This window comes from Oncorhynchus tshawytscha, linkage group LG12, assembly GCF_018296145.1.
Source record: "Oncorhynchus tshawytscha isolate Ot180627B linkage group LG12, Otsh_v2.0, whole genome shotgun sequence".
NCBI lineage: Eukaryota > Metazoa > Chordata > Actinopteri > Salmoniformes > Salmonidae > Oncorhynchus > Oncorhynchus tshawytscha.
The window spans coordinates 68,027,643-68,052,909 of NC_056440.1; the positions used below are offsets into that span (position 1 = coordinate 68,027,643).

The 25,267-nt window shown below is 42.9% G+C and overlaps 1 protein-coding gene across 4 annotated transcripts; it reads left to right on the top strand.

The window, feature by feature from the left end:
* On the top strand, nt 1–23,579 carry LOC112263791 (anoctamin-5). 4 transcript variants are annotated; one of them, XM_024440389.2, is made up of 22 exons: nt 1–356; nt 8,600–8,659; nt 8,957–9,004; nt 13,469–13,539; nt 15,368–15,475; nt 16,141–16,209; nt 17,224–17,508; nt 17,593–17,712; nt 17,834–17,949; nt 18,566–18,700; nt 19,084–19,189; nt 19,502–19,562; nt 19,680–19,831; nt 19,933–20,007; nt 20,149–20,377; nt 20,623–20,801; nt 20,940–21,037; nt 21,235–21,356; nt 21,473–21,678; nt 21,855–22,057; nt 22,253–22,358; nt 22,558–23,579. In XM_024440389.2, exons 1-22 carry the CDS (start codon nt 281–283, stop codon nt 22,780–22,782), a joined length of 2,850 nt encoding a protein of 949 aa, XP_024296157.1. In that variant the 5' UTR covers nt 1–280; the 3' UTR covers nt 22,783–23,579. The 4 variants fall into 4 exon arrangements, with proteins under 4 accessions (XP_024296157.1, XP_024296158.1, XP_024296159.1 ...); XM_024440390.2 differs by lacking the exon at nt 8,600–8,659; XM_024440391.2 differs by lacking the exons at nt 8,600–8,659; nt 8,957–9,004 and having other exon boundaries at nt 3–356.
* The last annotated feature ends 1,688 nt before the right edge of the window (nt 23,580–25,267 follow it).

Consider the following 25,267-nt stretch of genomic DNA (forward strand, 5'->3'; position numbering starts at 1 on the left):
CACAATGATTTGCCGACAGAATGTGCTTGGTTTTGTCACTCCCCTTAAATATGTATAGTGGCTAGAGAAGCAGTATGAGTGCAATCATAATATGATAGGATATGTCAAGACAATTTCGGGGCATTCTTTCAGCCAATAAATGCCCGAAACGTTGATTTTGGTGTGAAACCCAAGCCTCAAACTCAAATACAGTGTGGCGAGGATCGAGTCGTGGGGTGGCATCCTCTCTCTCCGTCCTCACTTTCCTGAAAAAGCAGCTCCTTCCTTGTAGTCGGTGGAGATGAGAAGAATAACGGGAATGGCAAGGGAAGAAACTTTGATCGAAATGAAGAGCGCAATGGATTCGCAGATTGGAGGTAAAGAGCACATTCAGAGATTAGCCGATTTTGGTAATATACAAGGTAAACGTAGGCGATACCATAATCTTTGTTTTCATTGGCTATTAACAAGTTTACTATTGCGCTTTCAGAAAATGTTCAAGGAAACACAACCAACTAAAGGTTGGTTCTATCAGTTTTGTGACTGGAACTACCACGGTCTATTATTTGGGTTTGGAATAATGTTTGGCTAATGGTTTACTTGTGTCACTATGTTAGTGTGCTACCTAGATGAGAGGCACATACAATGTTTAGCCTAAAGATGAGCACATTTCAGGGAATGTACATGTTATTTATGACAGATTATGTTTCGGGAACAGTTCCATGTGTTTGTACAATTGTACAACTAAATGTATAGTTCTGAAATGACTGAAAATACATGCGGTGACGTCATTCACATGCTGACAGGTCTACTGGGAGACAAATTTGAAGTTTGAGAAACTGACAAATTAAAGTAACTGTCCAGTGTCTCTATCTTTATATGAAATATGACCAATAATTAATTGCAATATGAGTGAAATAGTTGTCCTTCCAAAAAATGGCAATTAAGTGTGTTATGTTTTCTGTGTTGGAATGGTGTGGGCATAGCCCAACAACAGAATGGTGTGGGCATATATCAAATCAAATCAAAATCAAATCAAATTTATTTATATAGCCCTTCGTACATCAGCTGATATCTCAAAGTGCTGTACAGAAACCCAGCCTAAAACCCCAAACAGCAAGCAATGCAGGTGTAGAAGCACGGTGGCTAGGAAAAACTCCCTAGAAAGGCCAAAACCTAGGAAGAAACCTAGAGAGGAATATACCGGTCCCAAAACATATTTACACTAGTAGACTGCTGATTGGCCATCTAGGATGACATCATCCTCTGTAAGGAAATAACATGCATTTTTGAAACGTCTGTTTGAGATACAGGTTTGAGGTGGGGTGTTTTTATAGTGTTTTTTCTCCAATTTATGCTTTGGCCACAAATATGAGTCAGCAACATTATTTGGGTATGAGTTATCAGAATATGACCTTTTTAAAGAGATTTTTACTGGACAAGTTACTTAAAGCCCATTGCAGAAGTCTGTAAAATGGCATGTATTTGGCAATTTCTTTGTTGATTTATACATCAGCATTCAAAGTGATCAGTATTGACCCTAAATAAGTTCAATATTATTCATAATGATGTAGTTTCCAAGCAGGTTTGTGATTTTTTTTTAAAATTGCAGATGGATGTCTTATTCGATGGAAGGTTGGTCTGTTGTGCTAATGTATAGGCCTAGTAAAGCTGATGCAAGCGGCACTCTGCTTATCTATATCCCTTTATTGAAAATTGACAGTATTTGTCACTCCACACTGCACAAGGAATGTCGCTTGAAACTGGCCATTGTTGTGTATATGCTCTCCCTTTTAAACACCATTAACTGCCCCATAACTTCAGTATTGCTCTCAGTATTGCTCCCCTACGTCTCCCCTTAATGTGCTCCTGTGTGAATAAGCTGTGTCCTATGTTCATGTTTTCTGTAAGATTTCATGGCAAAAAGGAAACAAGTTATAGATAGACATCTGCAATGGTGTGCTAACAGACATTCCCAATACATGGCATGGGGTTGTCCTTAACTGTCTAATCATGGATTTGTAAAATCCAACACAAATTGGATTGCTAATTGTTTTCAGTTATTCCCTAGTTTCAGAATGTGTCAAAGGGTGTCAGTAGACCTCTAATCCATATCTATAACCTTTGCTTCGTGTGGTGCCACACTGTCCCAAGGTAATACTCACATAATTACACGCTAGAGACCAGATAGTTGTTAACATTAAGTGCATGAACACTTAAACACAATTATCTGCTGATTGGCACTCAAGATAGAGAGACTATCTAGACAGGGAATATACCATGATGCTATGGACTGACTGAGCAGTCACTCACTGAAGAGATCTGTAGGGAGGAGTTGGACTGTAACAGTACTACTCTTTTTCCAATTGTGCTTAGTGACAAATAGACATACATGTCAGAATATATGCAGAATATATTACAAGATCACATTTGTTCTAACAAAAATGTCACATTTTCTCACAATTTGTGAGAATGTGGCAATGTGCCTATACAGAGTTGCCCACAGACCCAACTTGGTCTCCAAATACAGCCATCCACTGCATAATGTGTTAAGCTGTCATGGTAGCAAGGGTCCCTCTATGAAATGTTGCTGGTTGAGAGATAGCTCAGAAAATGTAGAGCTGCTGTGGGTAATAAATATATTGAACAATTACAAATGTTCCTTTTGTTAAAATTACTTTGTAGGCTACAATTTATTATGTATGGCTTCACAGAAAGAAAAGTACTTGAGCATTCATAATGTGGACAGTAAAGCAGTTTCAATAATGCCACAGTAAATATGGTTTTGAGATATTGTTACATCCGTCTCTCCTCTGCTGGGAAATTAAGTGAGTTGGAGCAAGTTCATCGATGGATGGAAACAGTCCGGCATCCCTCCAACCTCTCTCACACTGTTTACATCCCTCTTAGAATCTCACCCCTATAGGGCGGCAGGTAGCCTAGTGTTTAAGAGCGTTGGGCCAGTAACTGAAAGGTTGCTGGTTTGAATCCCGAGTTGATTAGGTGAAAAATCTGTTGATGGGCCCTTGAGCAAGGCACTTAACTCAAATTGCTCCTGTAAGTCACTCTGGATAAGCGGGTCTTCTGTGAATGGAAACCGTAAATAGAAGATTCCTCAAACAAACTCTGCTGTCCATTTTACTTATTTTGGTAGTACGGAAACAAGGCCAAGCGATGTGGTTCCACTATCTCTGAGCAATAGGCATTTATGCTCTTAATGTGAAGTAAGTTGACTGAGCAGGTTAATTTAAGGACAATCTGTCACTTGCCCTTTGGTGGTAAGGCTCCTTGTTAGTAAAGATCCACAGTATGGCTGACTACCCACAGTGGGTCTAGATAGTGTGGAGTTCTGTGTTGATAGACTGCCCTTTCACACCAACAAATTTGTGTTGGGTGTTATCAGGTAAACCCTTCCTGCACAATAACAAAAAATATCTATTTATATGTGCGTCTGTGTTGTGGATCACCATGTTGACAGTTTTATGTAGGGACTGAACGTGAATAGACGTTCAGTCCCTACATAAATTTAAATAGTCAAAATAGTTGTACTGAAAGGTTCTGATAAGGCACTGTAGTATTATCAAATACTAGGCCTGCTATTCTACAAACAACATCTCTCACTATCACAGTAAAACCTCTATTCATTCAAACTCAATGCTTCAAGTGATGAGACCGAAGCCTTTCATAGTGTGTTTCCAATTCTGCATGCCTAATTGGTCTTGATCAGGGGCAGTCCGGCACAAACTAGGCCTAAATAATCATATTTGCATTACAGCACTCACCCTTAATCATTGATGATCTAAAAGAAACGTATTAGATAGTTGTGTGGAGGGCAAGCCAGTGAATTCATCTTGGCTCACAGACTAGGGGGAGCCCCGGTGTTGCCATGGAAACTAGCTGAGTAATTATATTTTCTCTTTGATAGCTGAGTTAGACAGACTGTGGGCAGAATCTGAAAATCTGAATATTGGCATGAGGGTTAACCCACTTCTCATTTCTGTTAGTGCACTGGATGATAAAAAACATTATATGTCTGGACTTTTCTCCTTTCACCTCCATTTGGTTATTATCCCTTCTTTGGTCTTCCACAATTACATTTCAATGGCCATGAGCAGATTAATATATAAATCTTGAGTAACATTGATCGATGCACTTGATCACAGTGGGCTTTGTGATTGTGTTGCTTTGTGGGTTTAGGAAGCTCTGTGCCAAAGCATTTCATGTTCTATCTCTGGGTTAACCTGGGCATCACATCTGATTAGGCTAACAGGCAACAAGCTACGAAGAACAAAGAACAACAGTTTGTTTTCATGTACTCTGCCATATCCTCAGTGGCGATTATGCAGTAAGCAACAAGGCCAAACAGGGGGGAGATGAGGAGAATTAGGGGAAGGACAAAATCTAATATTCTAACATTTCTACCCTTCCTCCTTATGCAATAATGCCTCATTCAAACAGTATAGTATTAGAAGGATGACATTTCATGTATGTTTTAGAGAAGATAAAGTATGAATTCTGCTATCTGCTCTGTCCACGATCCTTCGCTGGGAGGGGCACCGGGGTATTGGTCAACTCTACTGATCTAACTTTCAGGGTTTTGTCAAGGCACAGTTCCCGTGTGGGACAAGGCCTATTGTATCCTGGAGATAAGAAAGGAGATTTTGTTTGTTCCATGTGCAGAAAGTCATCAACAGACGATGTGAGAATAGGGATACAAAACAGCTTTCCAACTGGGCAAAAACTGGTTGAATCAACATTGATTCCACATCATTTCAACAAAAAAATGTAATGTGTTGACGCTGAATCAACGTGGAGAACTGATTGTATTTTTTAAAAGTCATCAACAAAAGGGAATTTCATATTTTTTTCATTGAATTTACAACCTAAATCCAATGACATGGTGTTTTGTTGATTTCACTGTTGAATTCATGTTAATTGACAACTCAACCAAATGTAAATCAAAACTAGATGTTGAAATGACGTCTGCACCCAGTGGGTTTCTACCTTTAGCACTGGGAGTATGTCCTCCCCCTAAACAGACCCTATGCTGCTTAATTTAAAACATGCTAAATAAAATGTACTTAAAATCCTGAAGTTAGCATTTGGTGACTTCAGCAAGATAAACAAAGGCAAAGCATGGATTGGTCTCTCTTCCTACAGGGTAAGGAAACCAATGTAATTACAGTGAGGTATCCTGTATGTTGTCTTTCCCCTGAGAAAAGGAACTTGGGGATGATGTCAATAGTAAGGCTATTGGAGCCAGGAGTCATGTATTTTTGAGTCAGTCAAAAGAAGCCAGTCTGATATATCATGGTGCTATTTTTAGTTGGCGCTACAAGGATGATAATAGTTTAGACATAATAGGTCACATCAGGCCATGGTAGCAACATAGTGACATTGTTGTGTATTCATTGTGTTTCCTAAAACACTAACATCTTTCAACAATAGGATGTATGTAGCACAAACCTCACATGCCGGCCTTCTAGATGATCCATCTGCTGTATGTAGGGCCATAAGACATATGGCCGGTTATCTTACCATGTTGGTCAGGAGTGAATGAGAATGTTGTGAATGTATGTGGCCGACAGTGTTTCCCTGATAAACTAATCAGCTCTAGTTATGTGGGGGATGAATGACACATAATGGGCCACTGATTTCCATTTAGTACTTATTGACTTACAGTATATACAGACATATTGGAATGCTTTAACCTCTAGTCTAGAGATCCATCTAATTAAATAGCTAGCAACAGGGTACAGCATCACTGTGCAGCATCACAATGCCTATTATAAACTGCCATTTTATCTATTATAAACTGTCCTTCTATCTATTATAAACTGTGAGAATCCCTGGCCTAACATGAGATGAGACTGAAGCACTTTTTTAGTTCATCAGAGAACAATTTCTCCTTCATCAATAAGCTTTCTCTGGTAGAGCCAACTGTAATATGATAATGATGCTCAGAGCCCTGGGTCTGGACACCACCCTCTGCAACTGGATCCTGGACTTCCTGATGGGCAGACCACAGGTTGTGGGGATAGGCAACAACACCTAATCCGCACTGACTCTTAACATGGGGGCCCCCAGGGGTGTCCTCGGCCCTCTGCTGTACTTCCTGTTCATCAACGGCTGTGTGGCTTTGCACGACACCAACTCCAACATCAAGTTGCTGACAACACCACGGTTGTAGGCCTGATAACCTTCAATGATGAGTCTGCCTATAGGGAGGAAGTCAGTGAACTGGCATAGTGGTGCCAGGACAGCAACCTCTCTGTCAACATCAGCAAAACAAAGGAGTTGATTCTTGACTTCAGGAAGCAGAGGAGGGAACATTCCCCGATCCACATCAACGGGACTGCAGTAGAGAGAGTCACTAGTTATTCCTCAGCATCCACATCACAGAGGACTTGTCATGGACCAACAACACCACCACTCTTGTCAAGGGGGTACAACAGCGTCTCTACTTCCTAAGGCGGCTGAAGCAATTTGACATGCCACCCCGGGTCCTCTCCAAATATTACAGTTGCACCATCGAGAGCATCCTGACTATTTGCATTATGGCCTGGTACGGTCGGGATTTTCTCAGGCCAGACCGCAAGCCCCTTCAGAGGATGGTGAAAACAGCCCAGCACATCACTGGAACCGTGCTGTCACCCTTCCAGGACATCTACTCAAAATGGTACCTGAGGAAGGCCTGCAGCATCATCAAGCACTTCACACACTCCAGCCATCAGCTGTTCACTTCATTACCATTGGGCAGACTGTATCGTAGCATGAGGTCTGATACCAACAGGCTTAGAGACGGTTTCTATCTAAAAGCCATCAGACTTCTGAACACCTGAACTGGACTGACCACCTGCACTGACTCTCCTCACCTTAGCACACATGCACTCACTCACACACACACACAGTACCCCCCCCCCCAAAGGTGTGGACTCCGGCCGCAAAACCTGACTCTATGAGGGAGGGTCCGAGTGGGCATCTAACCTCGGTTGCGGCTCCGGTTCGGGGCGTAGACCCCGCTCCACTTGCTGATCCCTCCGCTTCCGTGGAGTGGATCGTCCCCGAAGGAACCAGACCGCCGACCGCCACCGGAGGCTCTAGACCCTCTTCCAGACTGTGAAACGCCGCCGGAAGCTCTGGACTGGGAACTGTCGCCAGAAGCTCTGCACTGGGACCTGTTGCCGGAAGCTCTGGACTGGGAACTGTCGCCGGAAGCTCTGGACTGGGAACTGTCGCCGGAAGCTTTGGACTGTGGAGGCGCACTGGAGGCCTGATGCGTGGGACTGGTACAGATGGCACCGGGCTGATGACACGCACCTCAGGGCGAGTGCACGGAGGAGGCACAGTACGTACTGGACTGTGGAGGCACACTGGAGTTCTGGAGCGTAGAGCTGGCACAACCCGTCCTGGCTGCATGCTCATTTTAGCCCGGCAAGTGCGGAGCGCTGGCACAGGACGCACTGGGCTGTGAAGACGCACTGGAGACACAGTGCGTAGAACCGCATAACATGGTGCTTGAACAGTGACACACACCCCAGGGTGAGTGCGAGGAAGAGACACAGGACGCACCGGACTGGGGAGGCGCACCGAAGGCCAGATGCGTGAAACCGGTGCACATGACACCAGACTGGTGTCACGCTCCTCAGCACGCCCGCTCTGCAGCGCTCTCAACGCCAGCACCTCTCTCCGGAATCTTGTGTCGAGCTCCTCACTCGACTCCCTGACTGACTCTGGTTCACCCTCGGCTCTGCCGACCACTCCGTGTGCCCCCGCCCCCCAAAAATTGGGGGGCTGCCTCTCGTGCTTGCGTCAAGTCCTATATTCCTGGTCTCGTCGCCGTTCCTCTCTCGCTGCCTCCGCCTGCTTCCATGACAGGGTCTTGTCCCCTGCCATTACCTCCTCCCAGGTCCAGGATGTCCTCCACTCCTGGGCACGCTGCTTGGTCACTTGGTGGTGGGATCTTCTGTTACGTCCGTCGTTAGAAGGAGACCAAGGCGCAGCGTGGTAAGCGTACATCTTTCTTTATTAAGATGAACACCAACAAAAGAATACACGAACGCAATGTTCTGCAGGCTACCTAGTAACTGTGCAAAAACAAGATCCCACAAACTAGGGTGGAAAACAGGCTGCCTAAGTATGATTCCCAAATCAGAGACAACGATAGACAGCTGCTTCTGATTGGGAACCATACCCGGCCAACAAAGAAATAGAAAACTAGAATGCCCACCCAAATCACACCCTGACCTAACCAAATAGAGAAATAAACAGGCTCTCTAAGGTCAGGGTGTGACAACTGAACCATTTACTTTATGTTCATATTCTTATCTTTTCTTATTTCTTATTGTCGTTGCATTGTCGAGAAGGAACCTGCAAGTAAACATTTTGTTGGACATTGTATGCCATGTGTATCCTGTACAAACGACTAATAAAACTTGAAACATGAATAACAGGGGATGCCCAGTAGCTGAAACAGAAGAGGAGAAGGTTCATTAGAGGAAAGTAGCCTAAAGCTCAGGCCTCGTATTACCATTTAAATCACTAACCAGATTGGCTTGGTCTGATGAAATACATAATTTACCAGGCTGTCTAAAGGTTTATCTTTATCACTGGAAAGTAGACAGGTGCCACCGGTGGGAGCAGGTGACGCAGGTGCTGTTAGATCTTCACCAGCATCAAGGTGACAGCTTCTTTATGGCACAAATAAAACTTGAATAATGTATTCCTGTCCTCAAACTGCCACTTGCTGTGATTGAGCCAAACAGAGAATATATCAAACATATTTAACAGCTGGCCAGTTTCTTTGAGGCTAGTATGTCTGTGTCAGTGGTGGGTGCAAAAACAGATTGTTTTTCTGCTTCTCTAGATGTTATAATTCAGAATGTGTGTATTTGTGATATCATAAATCCATCTATCAATGTCCAGCAGCATATTGTTAAGCAAACTAACCCCTTTGTCCCTTGTCTCTCCTCTGAAGAAGATGGCCCTGCTATGCTGACAGCATTCAGGATGATCCTATTAACAGGTACTGGCAGATGAAAGGCTTAATGTGACGCCTGTCTGTCCATCCATCCTTTCATCCTCTCCTCTCCAAACCTCACCTCATAGTCAGTGGCTGTGTCTGTATGTACTGCTGTTGGTTACTCTGAGGCTTGTACTGTGCTTGTACTCTGCTCAGCCTCCCTCCCTTCATGCCAGTGGCTGCAGAGCCAGTGTGAGTCCTTTGGTCCTGTGTGAGTGAGTGCCAAGGCCCTGGGTTTACCAGTGGATCGCTCCATTTGATTTAGTACAGGAAGCAAGGAAATTCCATTTCAAATCCAAAATGCTACATTAATTGAATTTACCTACACCATATTTGACATTTAAAATATATTTTTTTGTGTGATTTTGTTGGGATAATTTAATCTACGTGTATGCATCTCTCTGTGGATTATTTTATATTTCAGAAAGGGAAACATGAACAGAAACCTGCCAGATCTCTCCATTTAAGAGCTAAGGCTAACTATGTTGGTAACCACAGCTATGTTGGTAACCATATCACAGCTAGGGGCTGTATCCAGGCACTCTGCATTGCCTTGTGCATATCAACAGCCCTTAGCCGTGGTATATTGGCCATATACCACACCCCCTTTGACTTTATTGCTTAATTGAATGTGAGTTATTCATCACTCCAGACGACCCACTGAAGGTACTGGTAGGTCAGCTACAGTAGGATGAGATGTTCTCTAGGACTTCATCAATGGGGTTATCAATGTCAGTTTAATTTAGCGTGTGCTGGAGACTACAGACGTGTTTACAGTAAGTTGGTGTTCTGCAGACAGTGGGTGTTATTTAGATGTTCATCTTCACTAGTGGATCTCCTACTATCTGAATGTGGGTCTAGTTCCAAGAGGTGGTACACTACATGACCAAAAGTATGTGGACACCTGCTCATCAAACATCTCACTCCAAAATCATGGGCATTAATATAGAGTGTGTCCCCCCTTTGGTGCTATAACAGCCTCCAGTCTTCTGGAAAGGCTTTCCACTAGATGTTGGAACATTGCTGCGGGGACTTTCTTCCATTCAGCCACAAAAGCATTAGTGAGGTCGGGGACTGATGTTGGGCGATTAGGCCTGGCTCGCAGTCGGCGTTCCAATTCATCCCAAAGGTGTTCGATGGGGTTGAGGTCAAGGCTCTGTGCAGGCCAGTCAAGTTCTTCCACACCGATCTCAACAATCTTCTGTATGGACCTTGCTTTGTGTACGGGGGCATTGTCATGCTGAAACAGGAAAGGGCCTTTCCCAAACTACTGCCACAAAGTTGGAAGCACAGAATTGTCTAGAATGTCATTGTATGCTGTAGCGTTAAGATTTCCCTTCACTGGAACTAAGGGGACTAGCCTGAACCATGAAACACAGCCACAGACCATTATGTCTCCTCCACCAAACTTTACAGTTGGCACTATGCATTGAGGCAGGTAGCGTTCTTCTGGCATCCGCCAAACCCAGATTCGTCCGTTGGACTGCCAGGTGGTGAAGCATGATTCGTGTTTCCACTGCTCCAGAGTCCAATGGCGGCAGGCTTTACATCACTCCAGCCGACGCTTGGCATTACGCATGGTGATTTTAGGCTTGTGTGTAACTGCTCTGCCATGGAAACCGATTTTATGAAGCTTCCGACAAACAGTTATTGTGCTGACGTTGCTTCCATAGGCAGTTTGGAACTCAGTAGCGAGTGTTGCAACCGAGGACAGACTTCAGCACACAATGGTCCCGTTCTGTGAGCTTGTGTGGCCTACCACTTTGCGGCTGAGCTGTTGTTGCTCCTAGATGTTTCCACTTCACAGAACTTACAGTTGACAGGGTCAGCTCTAGCAGAGCAGAAATTGTAAAAGGTGGCCTCCTATTATGGTGCCACGATGAAAGTCAATAAGCTCTTCAGTAAGGCCGTTCTACTACCAAAATTTGTCTTTGGAGATTGTATGGCTGTGTGCTCGATTTTTATACACTTCATACAACGGGTGTAGCTGAAATAGCCGAATCCACTAATTTGAAGGGGTGTCCACATACCTTTGTGTGTGTATTTGTGTTAAACCATACTGTGGTAGTTTTATTTGAGGATATGTGTTCCCCATTGTATTCATTTTTGAAAACATTGAAAATTGTGTGTTGCTTGGGTGCTGAGGTGTATGTGAATGTATATATACTATACGTATACTATACTGTGTGTTTCTGCATGTGTGTGGATGTGCTGCTATCTGTAAATGTCTAATAAAAGTGGCCTTGTCTGTCTTTGGTAACACACTCCCTCTCTCTCCGTGTTTGCTCAGCTCGGGACTGTTAGCAGTACAATCATCACAGCTTGGCACAACTTCTGTGACCTTCATAGGGGTTAGGGAGGCTTGTGCTCAGACTCATCTGGCTGGCTGGCAGTCTCAACATCATTCCTTCCTCATGAGTTGTCTCTATAATTTACCTCTCAGCTGTACAGAGCTGCTCCCTCAAGCCTCTCATTGGCTTGCAAGGCACTCAGTAAAATTCTGGTTCTTAAAAAATATCCCCCTCATCCAATGGAAGAAAGGCTCAAGGCAGAACAAGTCCTTCCTGTGGTAAGCTAGATTGTGTTATGTCTGAGAGAACTACAGGGCCTCTGACTGGGCTGCTGCCCCCTCCCCCATCCCTCCGTGCACGTAGAGGCCTAACCTCCCCCACGGGAAGTGCTTGTTTCCCAGCATTCAGAAATAACCAGGAGGCAGGCAGCTCTGCAACATGAGCACATTCCCTCTAGCAGGGTCTGCCAGGCTGGGGGAGTGCTCTGCTCTGCTGCTGGAATGCTCTGTGTTTCTGTTTGTGTGTCTCCAGATGGAACGTGTGATTTTATGATAGTGGGTCTTTATAGGTATATGTGTTTAGTTCTTTCCCCTGGTTTTATGTCTGAGAGCTCTTGGGAGAGTGAGTGTCTTCATGTCTATTTCACCATGCTGTTGCCCTGAGGGCAGTCCATGTCAACGCAGTGTTGGGGTGTTCTGACATCTGATCACAACACAGTTCCACTGACAGACTAATGCTGTTTTCTTCGCATCAGCAATCCCTGCTCTCAATATAGAACTATTGTGTAATAGGAGGGAGACCGACTTTATCATCTGCAAAATCATCAAGAAGGAATGTGGATGGAAACAGAGGAATGGGTCATGGGATTTCATGTAGTGTATATGGGATTTCAAGTAGTGTATCTGATGACATTACAAAGTAATTGTTGTTAAATAACATAGCTTTATTTTTCCAGGATTCATTTAGCCAGTTGACTGTATGTAGTGAAGGTATCATAAACAGTGAACAAGTTTGACAACATACACTAGATATGAAAATGTATCTTATTAAGACCTATTAGGCTAATTGGTGTGATGAAGCTGGAATAATTACGCTTCTGGACTAGTGAAGTAAAATATTTAGACAAACAACCCATTGCTTTCTCTCTCTTAAATAAATGAGTATATACACATATCACTATATAATTTGTACATTGTAAATAGTTTTCTGTTAGAGGCCATCCTTAGACCTCTGGGCACAGACCACAGTTCAAAGTACATTTTTTATTTACATTTGGTTGAGTTGGTTGAGTTGTCAACTAACGTGAATTCACATTGGATTTAGGTTCAAAGGTAGGTGAAATAGAGATGAAATTCCCTTACGTTGATGTCTTTTTACAAATCAAAGGTAGGTGAAATAGAGATGAAATTCCCTTACGTTGATGTCTTTTTACAAATCAAAGGTAGGTGAAATAGAGATGAAATTCCCTTACGTTGATGTCTTTTTACAAATCAAAGGTAGGTGAAATAGAGATGAAATTCCCTTACGTTGATGTCTTTTTACAAATCAAAGGTAGGTGAAATAGAGATGAAATTCCCTTACGTTGATGTCTTTTTACAAATCAAAGGTAGGTGAAATAGAGATGAAATTCCCTTACGTTGATGTCTTTTTACAAATCCAATCAGGTTTCCATGATGATTCAATGTCATCACATTAGATTTTATTTTCTTGAAATGTGAAAACAACATTGATTCAACCAGTTTTTGCCCTGTGGGATAGATGCAAGGACTGACCTTCCAATATATCAACAATATAGTTTTAACCATGTTATGAGGCTATACAGTGTTTGTTTACATTTACAATGACCCCATTTTCTGGAGTTTTCCAATCTGTTTAAAGGCACAGTCAACTTAATGTATGTAAACTTCTGACCCACTAGAATTGTGATCGAGTGAATTATAAGTGAAATAATCTGTCTGTAAACAATCGTTGGAAAAATTACTTGTGTCATGCACATAGTAGATGTCCTAACCGACTTGCCAAAACTATAGTTTGTTAACAAGAAATTTGTGGAGTGGTTGAAAAACAAGTTTTAATGACTCCAACCTAAGTGCATGTAAACTTCTGACTTCAACTGTAGCAACTGCAGATTGCCCCTTTCAACTCATCTCTGCTCGTGTTTCTTTTCTCTACACAGAGGAATGTAATGGCCACAGTCATAATAACTCTATAGAGGACGGAGGAACACAGCTACCTGGACACACAGAGGTGAGTTTCACACATTTCACTGTAAGGTCTCCACCTGTTGTATTCGGCGCACGTGACAAATAAACGTTGATTTGAGTCCCATGACCCCATGTTGACCTGCCTGGACACTCTCCTTTCCCTCTACATTAACGTATCCCTGCCCTAGATGACTTCCCAAGCTCTCTGTGCTGTAATGCAGCAGTATTCTGCAATGCAACGGGCAAATTAATTGAAAGCTTTTGAAGGTATACTGGATTAGTAGATTCATTTTTGCACTTATGTGCGTACATCGCTGTAAGAAATGTTTGATTATGTGCTTGTTTTTAGTCTTCCTCCACATGCTTGATTGATCCTCATCCGTGATCAATATTCTTGATTAATAGTGAGTGTGTATTGAAAAGAGGTTGTTTTGCATGCCTTTGAGTAATTTGCCTATGTTGGTAACAACTGACCTCTTTCTACTACAGTTCTCATTGTTCAGTCACAAGACCTCAGTATCTCTCAGAGAGCTCCTCTCTTTATCAGCTCTCCCCAGGCAATAAGCACAAACTAAAATACTGCCTACAGAGAGAATATTACTGTGTCTGTTATGTGTCTGTGTCCGTGTTCTCTATCCAGCATTAATCTGTTGTTCAAGAACAAGGGAACTTGAACACTTTCTCTCTCACTCATATTCAAGTGTGCTTTGATACATGAAGGGGGAAGGCCATACATTTCACATTGTTCTAATATGCTTTCGCCAACCTAATTCTGTTGATGATCTTGGGAGTTGTATTCTGTATCCACACCCTGTTTCCTTCCTCCCTGTTTGTGGGTTATGGGGGCTGATAAACAAAAAGGGGAGGGGCTCTGTTTCTATTCCCGACCACAGTGTGTCCTCCAGAGCCAGGATACTACTGAATTTAGGGACACGCCTGTGCTTTATTTAATTGGACTGAAGCGCTTTTCCTCCTAGTCACATGATGAAACTGACCCCACACAATCCTTTTTCACAAATGAGGTTCAAAAGATGATGTAATACCTGGAATTGGTGAACATAATCTTAGCCGATTGGATCAAGAAAAGCCATTTTCCTCCACTCCAGGTCCAAGGCTGTGTCTAAGGTTTTTTTCCCTCTGTCGTCCTGACTGCAGAGCATAGTACTGTAAATACTTAGCTGTATCCCTAGGTGAAATAAAACCGGGAGTAAAGCAAACCTAGTTGAGAAACAGCCTTTAACCCACTGTATATACAATTTCACAAGCAGTTTTCTTTTTAACAAAGGTGCAGTTTCTCTATACTAAGACTTACTCCTGCATATGCTTAATATGCTTATAAATAAACTGGAGTGTGGAGTGTAGATGCAAACTGGAGTGTGGAGCATTGTGATTGAAGAGTATTGTCTGTGCCAGGTTTGGGGCTTGAATCAAGAAGTGGCTGTATACTGGTCTGGGATGATCTGAGAATATCAAGACTAGGTTTAACATTATTATTAAAAACAAAAAGTTCATTTCAGGCCCTAGTACAGTATGTACCTCTTTGCTTGCCATAGTTGAGGGCTACGTTTAGCATAATGATAGGCATGCCTTCACTGGAAAATGTCCAGGATCCACTGCCTCCTAACTCCTATTCAAGTTACATAAGACAAACCACACAAAAGAGAGAAAGTCCACAATCGTTACAAAATAAATCTGTTTATTTAATTATGGGCGTATCCAAAACCATATACTAAACTACTACCATGTACTTTTAATGTGCTTCTAACGTACATCGTCGCATTCAGTAAGCAGATGTTCTCTGTTCATAGGAGGAGGAGAGAAATAGTTTGTGTGGGTTAGTGTTCTGACACTCTTCTCTGTCTGCCCTCCAGACGGACAGACTACAGCAGAACAAAGACACCGTGTTCTTCAGGGACGGGGTTCGCAGGATTGACTTCATACTGTCGTACCTAGATGACAAGGATGGAGAGAAGAAGCAGGTGGGCAGCATAACACACCATCATCAACACCGTGACAGAGAGCATTGTGTGGTTACAGAGAGACACATGGCAGTTTATCAACACGGACATGACAGCACAGAGCATTAACCTTGGAGTGGTCAGGTTTGCTTTGAGCCTGAACGACTTCAGTAAGAACACAGCTATTTTAGTTTTCCGTTGCAAAACGTTTTGTCACAGTAAAGACAGTGTCTGGGGTCAACTGGCCACGTGACCATGACTCATAATCAGTCTGAATCAGGGCGGTAAAGAGGAGAAGGTGGCTAAAAGGAAGTGGCTGACAAGTTCCCAGTGGTTGAAACTTTGTTGTTGGGGTAATTGCATCACCTCTTTCTTGACAGAGAAGCAAAGATTTCATGCCACAGACAGACCATAGACAGATCACATTTGATTATTACCAGGCCCTCTAGCTTCTGATTTTTGGACTTTGAGAATGCTGTGACTGGTGCCAGGCAGTCTTTCAACAGAGCTTCTACAAGAACAAAATGGATTATGAGAATGAATGGGGAAGTTAGAATACAAGGATGGATGGAAGGATAAAGTAATAGCAGCGATGATAGAGGGGGAGATACAAGGAAAAAGGCTTTTCTGCCCTGGTCCTCGCTATTGCTTAAAGTGCATGTGTGTCTGTCTCTGTATTTGTACAGGAGAGGAGGAGGGAGTTTGAGGCCAACCTTAAGAAGGCTGGACTGGAGCTTGAGACTGAGGACAAATCGGTGAGTTACCCAGCCGTGGCACGCTGGTGTCCTCTAGTGGTCATCATGCAGCACCACATCACATTACTGCAAGGTGGGGCATATCTCAGCAGAGCTTTCTTATAGGGGAATTCCACTCAACAGTCCTCTTTCCTAAGTGGTAGAAGGGTGTTTAATGTATACTGAGTGTACAAAACATTAGGAACACCTGCTCTTTCCACGACATAGGTGAATCCAGGTGAAAGCTTACCTTATATGATCCCTTCATTCAATGTAGATGAAGGGGAGGAGACAGATTAATTAAAGAAGGATATTTAAGCCTTGAGACAATTGAGACATGGATTGTGTATGTGTGCCATTCAGAGGGTGAATGGGCAAGACAAAAGATTTGAGTGCCTTTGGATGGCGTATGGTAGTGCGTGCCGGGTGCACAGGTTGGTGTGTGTCAAGAACTGCAACGCATCAGGGGTTTTCACACTCAACAGTTTCCTGTGTGTATCAAGAATGTTCCACCACCCAAAGGACATCCAGCCAACTTGACACAATGCAGTCGTTTACACCACCACGTTTACACCACCACGTTTACACCACCACGTTTACACCACCACCTCCGTTGTTATTGACTGGAGTCCTTGCAAGAAATGGAAACAAAGACTGAAATTGGTCTATACATTGACAACATTTATAGAATTCAATGAAAATTGAATTCTCTCCACTTACAAGAGACGTGTGAACATTGGAGTCAACTTAAAGCCCATGCCCCGATGAAATGAGGCTGTTCTGAGGACAAAAGAAAATAACTCACTATTAGGAAGGTGTTCCTAATATTTTGTACACTCAGTGTTTCTATGTTTTCTTTACAAATTTTTAGGTGAAAATGTGTACTATATTCAAATGGAAAATGTAGAAAATATTATAAATGTTATATAATTATTGAATGTACTCAATATTTTCAATGATTCCTCTGTTTTTTGCTTAAATGGTATGGTCAGTCAAACTGACTCTCTCTGTCCTCTCTCAACTCATTCCTCTTAGGACTCAGATGATCTGAAAACGTACTTCCTGAAGATCCACGCCCCGTGGGAGGTGTTGGCCACCTACGCTGACGTGTTGAAGATCAAGGTTCCCTTTAAGGAAAGCGACATCCCCCACGGACAGGACGTTCCACTGGAGTGGCTCTCCCGACCGTTCCGCCTGCCAGAGAAGGTGATGCGCCCACAACCTGACTACTTCACCTCTCCATTTGATAAGGACAAGATAGACTTCTTCCTCATCAAAAACCAAGACACCTTCTTCCCCCCCTCCACACGCAACAGAATAGTGAGTACAGTATCTTAACACAGAATCCAGCGACACACACACACACACACACACACACACTGATCTGATGTCCCTTCCTGTCAGGTGTACTACATCCTGTCTCGCTGTCCGTACCATAAAGAGGACCGCAAGGAGACAGACAAGAAAGGTATCAAGCGGTTGCTGAACAACGGGACCTACACCTCAGCCTTCCCACTTCATGATGTAAGAAACAGGTGACGCCCCACCTACATCACATCAACATACTCACAGTAGATTTCATGCGAGGATGTCAGATTTATTTCTAAACTAGAGCTGATTATTCTCCTGTCCTATATGCTGTCAGTGTCGATACTGGGAGAGGAACACAAATGAGCAGTGTGAGAGCGAACGCTACCACCTCTATAAGAATTGGGCTAGGTTCCTCTGTTTCTACAAGGAGCAGCCCCTCAACCTCATCAGGTAAGACAACATCGGTTGTACGTCGGTTACATTTCCCCTATGCATAGACACGAAGATCTACGTCTATAACAGGGGGAGGGGGGGGGGCGAACTCAGTCCGGCTTTAAACTTACTCTTGAAAGTTGTAATAGTAGAATGCACAAGGTACAATTTCTAAATAGGGTAGTACATCATCAGTTCCTCTTATCATGTCAGTCATTGCATATCTTAGAGAGCTATTTATAACTTGTCAGAAATGTCAGCTGACGTTTTTTATTTAGTTTTTTTAGCCCATAGATATTGTTGTAACAATTGTTGTCACTCAAATATCACATGAACACACATTAGACATGACACAATGTATAGAATTGCATGAAATGTTGCTTTAAACCTGCAACCTTCTCTCCACCTACAAGAGAGGTGTGAACAGTTTATACCATGAACAGTCCCTGTGCCCATAGAAATAGACGTGGTGTGTGTGCATGCGCAGGAGAGATGCAGGATGTCCCCCAATGATGGAAGGGGGGCCCCCCGAGATAAAAAGTTTGGGAACCCCTGATCTATAGCACCATGCAAATACTAAGTGTCCCTACTCCCTAATGCCAAATAAGTTGAATTATGTCTGTGTTGTTAACAGGAAGTATTATGGGGAGAAGATTGGGATCTACTTTGCCTGGCTGGGCTTCTACACAGAGATGTTGTTCTTTGCTGCGGTCATGGGGGTCATATGTTTTACCTATGGTGTGCTAAGCTACGATGATAATTTAACAAGGTTAGTACCACCAGGGGGCAGAAATGTGCCTTATTTGAAAAATAGGAAAACAGTTAATTGGCTGCATTTAAACAGGCAGCCCAATTAAAATATTTCGCCAAATTATTGGCAGAAGATCTGATATTGAATTATTGGGCTGCCTGTTTAAACACAGCCATTGAATCATGCCTAAGTGGGCTATCATACACACACACACACCTAATGGTGTGTAGTCAGTATATTAATAATAATTGTGTAAAAAAAAAAAACTTTGTTGTTGCACATCCAGCAGTACACTAAATCACACAACTTTGTCAGTCTATACAGGACATGTAAGTCACGTCATATCAAATGTATTAATGTTCTTTCCCACTTTCTATTCTTCCTATTTATCTCTCCCACAGTAAGGAGATATGTGACCCCAGCATTGGAGGGAGGACTGTGATGTGTCCGCTGTGTGATAAGAAGTGTAGTTACTGGAAGCTCAACTCCACGTGCCTCTCATCCTGGGTAAAGGAACATACACATTTTATTCGGTCATTCAGTCACAACGTAATCTTTCCTAAAATGGCTAATCATAATCTCTTGATGATTAGCCATTACATCTAATTCTTGATGGCTCCTCACACTTAAAGAAATTATGGCTGTGAATATTATGCGTGATTAGCTTATTGTTATATTGTTTAAACCATCCTGTCAATCAAAGCCAGTGAAATCTCCCATGCTGAGTGTGCAGTATGTCATCTTGCTGTGGCCAAAGCACAGCATGTCATTTCCTCTGGGTGGTTAGGAGCTCATCCTGTCCCATGTTCCCTCTTCCAGCAATCCCATCTGTTTGATAACGAGGGGACAGTGTTCTTTGCCATGTTTATGGGGATCTGGGGTAAGTGTCTGTCCACTCTGTTGTTACTGTATTACCCTGTTGGAGAATTACAGTACATCCCCTGTGAGGGAGACAGACGGCTACTGTTAGAGTGTAATGACCCTGTCGGTTCTGCAGTGACTCTGTTCCTGGAGTTCTGGAAGCGGCGCCAGGCCCAGTTGGAGTATGAGTGGGACCTGGTGGATTTCGAGGAGGAGCAGCAGCAACTCCAGATCCGCCCGGAGTTTGAGACCAAGTGCACTGACCAGAGACTCAACCGGATCACCCAGGTACGGGCTGCCAGCTGGTTATTACACACTGCTTGTGTGAAAATTCTAAAGTGTTCAATGTAAACTACTGACTGGGCTTTCCGTTATTTGTTATTGTGCAGGAAATGGAGCCATACCTACCCCTCCCCAAAAAGTGTGGTCGCTTTTGCCTCTCCGGTGTTACTGTTCTGTTCTGGGTAAGCCAACATACTACATCAACTCTGTGTGTCTGCAAGCATTTGTTCGCCAGTGTGCAGTATACTGTATGTGTGCTGTATGTGTGCTGTATGTGTGCTGTATGTGTGCACTGTAGCATGTGGATTTTGTATTCTCCACAGATGCTTCTGATTGTGGCCTGTATCACTGGGGTGATAGTCTACAGGCTGGCTGTGTATGCAGCCTTCGCCAGCATCATGAAGGACAGCCCCACTAAGAAGATCCATCTGGTGGGCTCTCTCATCACCCCGCAGCTCGCTACCTCTGTCACCGCCTCCTTTATCAACTTTGTCATCATTATGATCCTTAACTTCTTCTATGAGCGAGTGGCCATCTGGATCACTGATATGGGTGAGGAGGAGTAGCTCGCTATCATGGCGATTAGATCAGGAGGAGCAGGAAATGCAGGGAGATGGAACACAGATGGCACATCAAGTTAAAGTGATGTTTACCCCAGGTCACATTAACTACCCATTTCCTGCTCATTTAAAAAAAAAATCTCTCCTTTTAAAAATTCACTCATACCTCAGCAGTACATTGCACCGTTAGTTTAGGTATCTTGAATGCCTTTGACCTCTAACTACTTGCTCCAACAGAAATTCCCAAGACACATCTGGAGTATGAAAACAAGTTGACAATGAAGATGTTCCTCTTCCAGTTTGTCAATTACTATTCTTCATGTTTCTACGTGGCCTTCTTCAAGGGGAAGTTTGTGGGTTACCCAGGCAACTACACGTACATGTTTGGCAAATACAGCAGGCTGAGGAATGAGGAGGTGAGCTTTGTCACACAGCATCTACAGTATATGAACACATTTTACTATATGAAACTCACACCTTTTGAAGAATAAACTACAGTATTTATGTTTAGATCTCAAACCAAACTGTTAAACACCCACTGCAACTTGTCCCAGTGTGACCCAGGAGGCTGTTTGATTGAGCTGACCACCCAGCTGGTGATTGTCATGACAGGGAAGCAGGTGTGTGGGAACATCCAGGAGGCCCTACTACCGTGAGTTTCACTGACCTCTGTGCTCCTTCTGATAGACTGCGAAATGTACCCCGATGACCTTTCAGTTGCCTATCTACTCCACCATTGGGTGTGAACCAGCTTGAACATGTTAAAGATGTCTGACATTCAGTATGTAATTTGTACACGTGCCCTCCTCAGAGTTCAGTATTCTCTTGATCTATATTATATCCTGTCAGGCTGCTGAGGAACTGGTGGTGCAGCAGGAAGGCCCGGAAAGACCAGTACAGCCGCTGGGAGCAGGACCACGACCTGCAGAACTTCAGCCAGCTGGGCCTGTTCTATGAGTACCTGGAGATGGGTAAGAAGGCCCTTAACCCACTTCACTCTCTTCCCACATAGACAGGAGACTATGTATGGCTGTTCATCAACATTCTCTCTCTCTCTCTTTCTTTCCCTCTCTCTCTCTCTCTGCAGTAATCCAGTTTGGCTTCATCACTCTGTTTGTGGCCTCTTTCCCCCTGGCCCCCCTGCTGGCCCTCTGTAACAACATCCTGGAGGTCAGAGTGGACGCCTGGAAGTTCACCACCCAGTTCCGCCGGCCTGTGGCGGCCAAGGCCCACAACATCGGAGCATGGCAGGAGATCCTCAATGTGGTGGCCATCTTGTCCGTTGTCACCAATGTGAGTAGGATTAAATGTTATTAAGCTGTAGCCACGTTGTTATCAAGTGTTCAAATCTATGTCTTTATTGTTAAACAGACCCATTTTACAATTCATATATACTGTATAATCAAAATACAATAATTCAATAGTTCAATGTGTCTTGGATCCCCTCTCATGCTCTCTCATCTCCCCAGGCATTCATCATGGCCTTTACTTCAGACATGATCCCCCGCCTGGTCTACCTGTATGCCTACCACCCTGGCTCTGAAGCCACCATGAGTGGCTACATCAACAACAGCCTGTCAGTGTATGACATCTCCCAGATCCCTCTCCTCAGTACGCCCGAGGAGGGGGCGATTCCTGCCTGGTTTAACAGCTCCTTCATCACCACCTGCAGGTGGGAAGCGACTGCAATGCCAGGCCACTCACTTGCACATTTAAATACCCTTTGTCTTGACTTCACTTGAAGTCTTGACTATGGAGCTGTGATTGTATTAATCCAGATGTTTACAGAGGACAGGTCAATGCTTGGGGTTTAGCACTAGTGTATGTAGTTGTTGTGTCCCGACATTAGTCCTATATGTTGTCTCAGGTACCGTGACTACCGCTACCCTCCAGGCCACCAGAGGCAGTACTCCCACACTATGCAATTCTGGCATATCCTGGCAGCCAAACTGGCCTTCATCATTATCATGGAGGTAAGACATCCAAAATATGTCTATGGAACACAGCACATCTCTCCACTCTAAACCAGCAGGTGCTCTAACCATTATATACAGTATGCAGCAGAGCCCAATCGTTGCTATCACTGTCTTTCAACATGTTATCATCTGTACTTCATAAGGTGAGTGTGTGATAATGGTATGCTCTGTAAAAACCCTCTTCCTTTCCCATCAGCACGTGGTTTTTGTGGTGAAGTTCTTTGTGGCCTGGCTGATCCCGGATGTGCCATCCGAGGTGAAGGCTCGGATCAAACGGGAACGTTACCTCATCCAGGAATACCTGCACAACTACGAGGTTGAGAAGCTCAAGATCCAGCTGAGTCAGAGTTTTATCATTGAACCCAAACCTGAGGTCTGCACTGCCACCGACAAGCATCACGTGTTATCAGAGTGCCTGTAGGCCCCAAATCAATAACTCACACCCACCTGGTTAACCTAACTGGGAGGGTGTTGCTGTGAAGTCTCCTCCACTGAAGGCAAACATACGTACAGTAAAGGGCTTCTGTCAGTGGTTGCAATCCTATCAACTGTTTCTCTTTGTTTTGTTGTTTGTTTATTTTCTAATGAGCAGCTAGCAGATTTCAACCTTTTCACCTATATTAGGACTTTCATTGGAGGCAGGGATGGAATAATTTGATCGATGACCCCATCTCGTCACCTTTTCTCAGCGTCCAATGCTGTTGCAATGCAAGCTCCTATTCTTCAGCTTGCTTCATATCTTCTGTGCAATGATGTTTCTTGCAACTGATTCAATCATTCAGTGCCAGTGTTGATCGTGATGGGATATTATGGAATCCTACAAAAGTATGTGCCAACTTGTTAAATGCTATTGGGATTCATGATATTGTACCAGACAATATACAGCTTCTTGAAAAAAATGTAATATAATGCTCACCTTATCCACAATGTCATAATATGTTACTAACATATCCAACAAAGACTGCCAAAGATATCCCATGGCTTTTATCGGCAGCTATCTAATGAATTACCTTTAAAGTCATATGCGTGTTTGATAGAATGTAACATATAAAATCTAATTTATTTGCCTTCATGTGTTGGCATGTTATCTGCTTCAATTTGGCTGTAACTGGGCTACATTAAATGTGATGTGTTTTCCTTTCATTAATGTCATGTATTTGAAATATTTTCATGGGAGTCAATGTAAAAACTGTCAATTAAAGGCCCAATGCAACCGTCTGTATATCAATATCAAATCATTTCTGGGTAACAATTAAGTACCTTACCGTAATAGATTTCCATAAAAATTGGCTAAAATCGCTTTTTATCAAAAAACTATTTTTTCAATCAAGAATTTTGCTCGGACTGTCTGGGAGTAGTCTGAGTGGGGAGGGGAAAACTCAAAACTAGATGTTATTGGCAGAGAGGTTTGGAACTCTCTTTGTTTTTGGTCTATCAACCAATTTACCACATGGTGATGTCACCATGGAAAGCTGAAACTCCCATCCATGCAAACCTGATGATTAGGAGGTCCTGTGTAGATTGTATGTTCAACCAGCGATTATCAGGAATTAACACTGATCACATTTTTTCACACTTTTAGAGTGTTAATTTCATCAGCTGTTGTAGAATTTCAATATAAAACACAGGGGGAAAAAGCATTTTGACTGTAGTGGCCCTTTAAAAACAGTTTCTCTCAGCTGGGTAATGATAGATAGAGATACTGTAATGGTCCAAGACGGTAATACACCCATGTCTACTGTATATATGTTTGGTCTGATAGAGCCCTTTCCAGTGAATATAATCTACACTCAGTTTGAAATGTTTTGAGTGGCATATTAAGTCAAACCAGACAAAATATTAGCCCTGTTTTTGGGGTTGCATTCCGCTTCCTTGTTTAGATTTATGGCGAGATATGCAACTTGTATGTGTGATTTCTTCTGGTGTGGGACCCAAATGTGTTTTTGCCTGTGTTACTTGCACATGTATCTATCTGCTCTTTATTTTGACACTTATCAAACTCATTGTAAGCAGGAAAATCAGATTCCTCAGCCCTGTTAGTCATTACTCACTTAAGTTAAGTTGATCATTCCTATCTGCTTTTCAGTCATACTCTATATCTGTACTCAGTATCACAATGGGAGGCCTTCTCTTTTTAATTTTGATTTAGCACAGAGCACTTATATGGGACAGGTTTTATTTAGCCAATGAGTCTTTCAGACAGAAAACCCCACTACATTATTACTGTTTAATGTCAATCATTCCAACATGTCTGGATGGTCTCATATTAAAAGGAAAGTTGACTTTAGATTACATGTTGCAAAGCAATTGTTCTGAAATTCAACTTCAAAAGGAACTGTAGCTTATTGAATAGATTTCAAGTTACTGTAATGTGAGTTGTGCAAACAGAGGTGTTAGCTATACAGTATATATATATATGCATAATGTCCCCTTTACAGCAATCAGTTCAAACTATTTTATCACAGCCTGTATACACATGAAAAATGTTGGGGTATGTACAGTAGTTGCCATATTAGGTTCAGTAAACAAATCGCTTATTTAGATTGTTGTACCGATTACATTTGTAAAGTATAGTTTGCTCAATGTAGGATTAGGTCTTATAATGCAGTTAATTATGTAATATATTGATCAGATTTTATTTGTAGTCTTTTTCTAGGTTCATCTGTTTTGAACTAATCTGTTTTGTAAATGTTAATAGCCTCTCATGCTGATGGTGGAAAATATACCCCTGGACGATTTGACTTGGTATAACTTCAACTTCAAAGTCACGTACTACATCACTATATCAGGCTTGGCAATTCCAGTGCTTGACTAACACCACTCTCAGCCATACAGACAAAATCCCTTGGGAGACTCTTGACTCCTCATGTCCTTTTTGCGTACAGGGTGGAAGCCACAGTACATGA

Bases quoted from the DNA above. Each gene is read 5' to 3' on its own strand.
- LOC112263791 (XM_024440389.2), top strand. From the start codon at position 281: ATGAGAAGAATAACGGGAATGGCAAGGGAAGAAACTTTGATCGAAATG. The intron at 357-8,599 runs GTAAAGAGCACA...ACTGGAAAGTAG, and splicing joins AATGGATTCGCAGATTGGAG to ACAGGTGCCACCGGTGGGAG. The intron at 17,950-18,565 runs GTAAGACAACAT...TGTTGTTAACAG, and splicing joins CAGCCCCTCAACCTCATCAG to GAAGTATTATGGGGAGAAGA.